This window comes from Morone saxatilis, unplaced genomic scaffold (genome assembly GCF_004916995.1).
Source record: "Morone saxatilis isolate NCDOM2014 unplaced genomic scaffold, NCSU_SB_2.0 Contig6, whole genome shotgun sequence".
In the NCBI taxonomy this organism is placed as follows: domain Eukaryota; kingdom Metazoa; phylum Chordata; class Actinopteri; family Moronidae; genus Morone; species Morone saxatilis.
The window spans coordinates 12,677,153-12,684,020 of record NW_023340206.1 but is presented as its reverse complement, the minus strand read 5'-3'; the positions used below and the strand labels follow the sequence as shown (position 1 = coordinate 12,684,020).

At 43.6% G+C, this 6,868-nt stretch overlaps 1 protein-coding gene across 1 annotated transcript in view; it reads left to right on the top strand.

Moving 5' to 3' along the window:
* The window catches only part of LOC118339687 (aryl hydrocarbon receptor-like), a 14,426-nt gene extending 8,581 nt beyond the window's left edge, over positions 1-5,845 (top strand). Inside the window, exons 11-12 of the mRNA XM_035677386.1 lie at positions 6-419; positions 2,335-5,845. Of these exons, the coding sequence (XP_035533279.1) occupies positions 6-419; positions 2,335-2,496 (576 nt within the window). The 3' untranslated portion in view covers positions 2,497-5,845. The remainder of the gene's footprint in view (positions 1-5; positions 420-2,334) is intronic.
* The last annotated feature ends 1,023 nt before the right edge of the window (positions 5,846-6,868 follow it).

Sequence of the window (6,868 nt, the reverse complement as noted above, 5' to 3'; positions counted from 1 at the left end):
AACAGTGGCAGCTTCAGCCGGACCAGCACCCGGTCCTCCTCCGGTCCCACCAGCAGGACTTCCAGAATCATCTCGGACCGCCAGCTAACGGATCCTACATCTCAAACGGACACGCGGCCTTTCCACCCAACCTGGAGGTCGACCACGCGGGTTACAGCATCTCCGGCGCGGCACATCCAGGCGTTTGTCACTACCAGAACTCGGGGTCCAGCGCGCAGCCGTACCAGCTGCAGGGTCACCAGAAGCACCAGCAGCAGCAGATGTTGCAGCAGATGTTGCAGCAGACTCAGGTTTTGCCCCAGTGTCCCACGCAGAGCTCTGCACTGGAGTTAGAGCAGTTACTGGGTCTGTCCCAGCCTCAGGCAGCAGAGAGCTGCAGCGTGTTCGACGCCGCCACGCAGGGCGCCACGCACAGCAAGGTGAGACACCAGGTGAGGTCACAGGGTGCAGATACGGATTTATCGTTAATTAAAACGATTAAAACGGCTCCTGGAAATAATCTATGTTGTTGGATAAAACCTCCTCAGTGAATATTTATCTGCTTCTGTTTGGGTTTGAGTGAGAAGACGTCTTTAACATGTCGCCGTCTTCCGTCTGTCGTCACAACATAATTATTGAATCTTTGATTTAGCTTTAATTAAACGTCCTCTTTAAAAGACATCCTCACAGAATGAAATCCTCTCCCCTCCCGTAACAGCCTGAAAATGAACCTCACTAAGACCTTCTGTCCTGTGTCGGCTCTACTCTCTCTCTCTTTTCCTTCTTCCCATCTCAAAATGCTGAAAGCTGCCAGCTCTCCTCAGAACTGTTTGCTCTGTGAGTCTTGACTCCAGCTCGGTGACGAGGCCCCAAGTCTTTGCTGCCCTCAAATATCAGTGAACATCAACAAACCGAGGGCTAAAGAATCTACAACCCTTCGACGCCGCGCTCTCCTCTTTCACCGTCATGGAAATGGATTTTTTTCCGAGTCAGCACACAGAGGCCCCGGGCCGGCGTGGAGCTCCGAGTAAACTGTGATGATGCGACCAGACATGCTATGTAAATAAGACAAGAGGGAGATGGGTCAGAGCGGCGCAGTCTGACAGCAGAGTGCACTGAAATCCAACAACACTGCGTCGGTAGATAACATTAGGTAATGCCTCATATTTAAGCACAAAAAGTAGTTTTCATAATGTAAGTTATCTATATATCTATTCTAATCTTCATCAAGAGGTTTAAAATGTCGACAGAAAACTGATCTGCAACTGTTATTATCAGTTAATCACGTGATAGTTACGTTTTCTTTTTTACAGATTTGTGAGAATATAATCTGTAATCAGTATTAGAGCAATCATTAGCTGCTGCCCTAATAAAATGTGGATTTAAAGGAGGAATGTCTGCTGTATAAGCATCGATTCACTGCTGGAGCGCAGTATTAACTCCCAGTAACATTCTGTGGGCTGCTTAATGAGACTGTAATGTTCAGGCGAAGCAGGAATTCATGTTTAAAGTCCAACAGAAACGTTTTCCAGTAACGACAGAGCAGCGAGGGGAATGTCATCCTGCAAACTCTCATCAGAGCACAAAGAGGCACGAAGCTGGAGGTCCCATCGTAAAACACAACGAGGTAATGAGACCTCGCCAATCAGCACGTCTGGCTTTCTGCTGCACTGTTAACTGAGCTGTGAACATACAAACATAATAAATAAAGTAAAGAAAAGGTCTGCTGTACTTCAAACCAACAGAACATCATCTAGTTATTATATTTTATATATATTCTCCTGTTTTAGTTACGAGCCGTCCGTCTCTTCAAGCATGACGAGCATCGCTTGTGTTTAGAGTGAAAAACAAACTCATGTTTCATTTTATCTCCTTTGTTATTGTACGAGAGAATGAGAGGCAGCAGTGAGGAAGAGTACAATAATGAATAGAAGAAGGTCGGGATGGGACACGGTCGGCCCCGGAGATGGCCCGACCCCGGCAGGCATCCATTCATCCCCGCCTCATTCAGCCTCCTCTGTTATTCTTCAGGGTCACTGACTGCTGCTGAAAGAAAAATACTGGCAGGCCGGCCAGTCGAGCGTGAGCGCTGCTGACCTACAATTCGACTGTCATCATTACCTAATGCTGTGAACGCAGGACGGAGGGGGGGGGGCAGCGGGAGGGACACGCACTGATCCTCCTCGCTGTGTATCAGAGAAATCATACACATCACAGTATAAACGATAAATGTGAATATATGAATATAGAAAGAATAATAATGATTGATCTGTAAAATCAAACATCTAATCATAAGAACTTATAAATAAAACCATACCTGTATTTTCCTTAAAATGTGACCACTTGGTTTTTCAGCTGGAGAACGGACGCCTCCTCAGCGCCACCAACGCGGCGGCGTACATCAGAACGTGTCTGATGCCCAACGGAAACGGAGTGGCGACAGGCGAACTCCCCGTCTCCTGCCCAGACGAAGTCCCCGCCCTGCAGGACCCCCAGAAATCTGGATTCTTCCTCTGAAAGGATGAAAGCAGAGAATAAGAGGAGGCTGGAAGAGAGAAGGTACAGAAGGAAGAAAGGAAGAAACTATTCGATACGCCCACATTATTCTTAAACTCTCTTTTCCAGAAAGGACTTCAGGTTCTCTTTGTTTCGACATCACACCGGCGAGAGGAAGAAGTTCCTTCATCTGGAGCACTGCGTATTATAATATTGCTCGTTCTCACTCACTGAAACGTTCATTCTTTTTACCTGACTGGATTTCCGCTCCCGAGTCCAAATTCCTCACGTTCTGATCTGTATATACACGGTTAAAGTCCTGGAGACGCTGAGCAGCGCCGGTTGCTTTGGTGCGGTCTGTTTATCTGTGTAGTCCGGTGCTGACACTGGAACAACTTTCAGCTCAGACAATCAGTATGTTTTAAAGGTCGTAGCGCCGCGTAACAGGACAGAGTCAGCACTGGACTATTCAGTGGATCCTTCTCATTACTCAGCGTTTCTAAAGCAGACTGTACGTTTCCTGCAGTTGGTTATAAGCTTGTTTACGTCTGAAACAATATTCAGTGTGATTAAATGTCAGATTATCGTCAGTGAAGTCTGGAACTACCTTTAAAGACGCTTTAGAAACTGGTCAGCAGTTATGAGAAGATAAATGTGTTGCAGTTAATGAAGAGTTTTAACTTCCTAAAGATAAATGTTGCTTTCATTGGTGAGCTCACCACTCCACACGTCTGCCAGCAGTCAGAACAGAGAGACGTCGATACAAACAGCCGTGAGATTTGGACTGAACGCACCAACAGAGTATTTAAACGTGAGTGTTTGTTTGTCGGCTGTGTGTAGAAGACCTGTCGGGGTTTAGTAGATGTCGTTGGTGCTTTATACGTCAACTAAACAGCATTTCATTCTTATAGTTAATATTGTTGAGATGAGATTGGTAAAAGGTTCAAATCAGAAGGAAAGTTATTATTTGAAGGAAGCGTCGTTGGTCCTAATGCTGCATTTTAGCCTCTTTGAGGTTTACAATGAAGTTGTGCACTTACATGTATGACAGACACAATCAGAAAGGTCTGATTGTCTGTCAGTGGCACTGAAATCAAACATAAAAGCATTTTTGTTTCCTGACCGGAGACAGTGTGAAAATGTCCCATTAATGCCTTGTCTCGGCGGCCTCGGCCAGTCGGACTCCCTCTTACTTTACCCTGCAGTCGTGCCGTGTGGGGGAACACTGAGTGCACTTACATGCACACAGTTCCCCATTAAGTACCTAATTGTAAATAATAGATTACGACTGAAGGCCGGAGAGGAAGCGCATGGAAGTATTTCTCAAGTTTTGTTTCCCTGTGATCACAAAGAAGTGATGTGTGGGAACCAGTGAAAGGTGAAGCCACAGTGGGAACTTCCCAGTTGCTCCGCGATCAGTCGTATTATTTACAGACTCAAACCAAACCACGCTTACCCGGCACAAGCTGTTCGTCCTTCAGGAGACGTTCAGCTTCCATTAAAGCACTTCATAGATTACCGACTTCAATCGTAGCATCAGAACAGACACTGTGACAGACGACGCTGTACACGCTGCTCCACTATTCTTCTCCGCAGACTTCCTCCTGATCTCCGCCACTAAAAACAACCCCAACCTGCTGGTGGTGCGTTCATGTCATCTCAGATTAACCGTAAAGAACAGATGCAGCTTCTGACTGGAAATGATTGTGTAATTAACTTAATTAATAATGATCTTATAGAAGATGAATCATTGCTGTAAACATCAGATATTAATAATCTGACAGGGAACATTTTACTTTATTATTTATTTAGCTTTATGATTTATTGCATCACAACACAACTTCCATGTTTGGTGTCGTAATATATTATCAGTTTATTTACTTTTATAAGAAGTTGTGCTGTCACTGTCTGATTTTAACCTCTTTACTATATAAACAAGCTCAGTTCTGATATGACATGAACGCAGTGACGCTCACATTTAAAAGGCAGAGAGGTCGCCGGAGGGTGGACCACAGATTGGACAGCCTTTAGCATTTAGCACCGACTCAAAAACCAAATGAGAAACATGTGAACACACGTGTGTCTGCAGTTGCTCCGTCGTTGAATGTCTTGTGTAAACTGTAAAGGCGTTTGAAACATGAAGCTTTTGTTTCACTACAAAAAGGTGCTCAGCAGTGATGAGTCAGCGTCGGTAGCGTTAGCTGATGACAAACGTCGCGACCACGAAACGCATTTACAGATCTGTTTGTTTTGTTTTTGCTGTTTTTTTTGTAAACTGACTTTTCTTATAAAACAGATTATTTAAACCAGTTATGAGATCAAATGCTGTATGAAAGATAACAATTATATAAATCATTTTCCAAGGCGCTTTAAAAAAAAAAAAAAAGGTTGTATGTGTATATAATGTGTTTTTTAATGGTTTTGTTGCAAGCACTACTTTAAGTCACTCTTCTTACAAACTCTTTCTCCTGCACTGAAAGTAGTCTTGTAGAAAAAAAGCATTTTATGAATCCATGTTGTATGAATATTGTGTGTTTTCTCTTCATGTCATGTTTGAAGACGCCTGTTTACACCTGGCATTAGGATGCGCCTGTCACTGAGCGGCTCTCATCCTTCGGAGGCAGAACATCCAGTTAGCAAAAGAAAATCACAAACATCCAATCGCCCAACCTTAGTGTGCATCCTACACAAAGAAGGAAAGAACTTACAAGAAGGCCTAAATGATTACCAATCAGTCGTTGTTTCATAAAGTTTATAAGGTTTCTCCTCACTCAGTAACTCTCAGAATCGTGATTCTTTAAGGGAGTCTGGGGTTATTGCATTCACTCGTTCATTAGTTCAATCAGAGTTTTTACAGACATCTGCTGCTGGTACTGAAGGCTTCAACACGGGATCTCAGTGCGTCTCGGTGGTCGTTCACACTGTATTTAGACACATTTTAATACCCGGTGTAAACAGGCTCGTAAGCTCAAAACAAAATGGTGCCATAAGGGTAAGTCAGGCCACTCCCTCGTTCAGTAAATGAAGAGATATAACACTTTACATCAAAATCTAAAATCTTTTCCTGACCTTTTAGTATCTTAAAATCCACTTTGTCCACCAGAAAACATTTAAAAGTGATTGTTAATCGTTTCATATTTTTCAAACTCAACGTTGGAACCAAACTCTCCGTAAGCTGTTTCGTCGTGGTTCTTTTATTTCTTTTTTTAAGGCCCACAGACTTTATTTTGCTACTTTTATCACTGAAGGTTGTAGTTGTATGTAAACAGATGTTTTTAAAAAATGCAGTTTGTCTTTGAGCCGTGTGTTGAAATGTGCTCTTGGATCCTGGAAATAAAGGATTTTGTGCAATCACACTGAATCTCCTCCTCTTTTCTTCCTGACTGCTGTCACTGTGTCTTTTCAGAGCCTGACACTCCCTCACCTGCCCACCAGGGGTCCCTGTAGTTCCCCACCTCAGCCATCACCTGACCTGCTCACCAGTCCTCCCCGCTGTTGCCCGTTCATTCCCCTATCGACCCTTCAGCCAGTGTGCAGAGTAGCCAGCTTTTGCCTCCTGCTGAGTCAGCGTCTGGGTTTAAACTCTGAGTCAGGAAGAAGTGAGTGAGTAAGAAATAGGTACGGTAAGAAAAGATTAAAAACGTGAAGATGAGTCGTTAGAATAATGGCTGACAAACACACTCCAGATAACGCGTGGAATCTGATTACATAGCTATGAATATATATAATAGATATATCTCTGCCGACAGAGCCTCTTAAATGAAGGAAAATAATGTGAGTATAGTCTACTTGGTCTTTGTGGACTCCACAATGGGTGACTTGTCAAATGTGGTCTGAAAAATCTACCGAGAAGTCTTGAATCTGGAAAAGTATAAACTGTAAATGTGAAGAAAACCTGTGTAAAGTTTTACTCTGGTGGACGAGCTGATACCAATCTGTCTACTGTCTGTAACTCGCCATATATCTTTACATCCCTAACCAAACATCAGTAAGAATAAAAACTCACACATGAACAAGTATTAGTCGATGTGTCCGGAAGAATAACCACTGAGGTAAAATCCAGCCTGAACTGCATCATGGGACCTCAGAGATTTTACAACCTGAAGTGACGCACGCCACCAACAACCTGAGGATGCTTTTAGCTGCTGTCACTGAACAGTCCCGCAACACACACACACACACACACCAGTATTGTCCATTTCCACACCTCCGTTCTTTCGCTTTTTGCACCAGCGGATGTGTGAAGTCACGCTCGGCCAAAAGCAAACAAACACACTGATACCAGAGGCAAACAACGATTATTGAGCCAAAGCATAAAATATCTCCCCCACAACGGCTCTTAAACACATTCTGATCTCCAAGTTAAAGGTATATTTATATATTATATTATAAA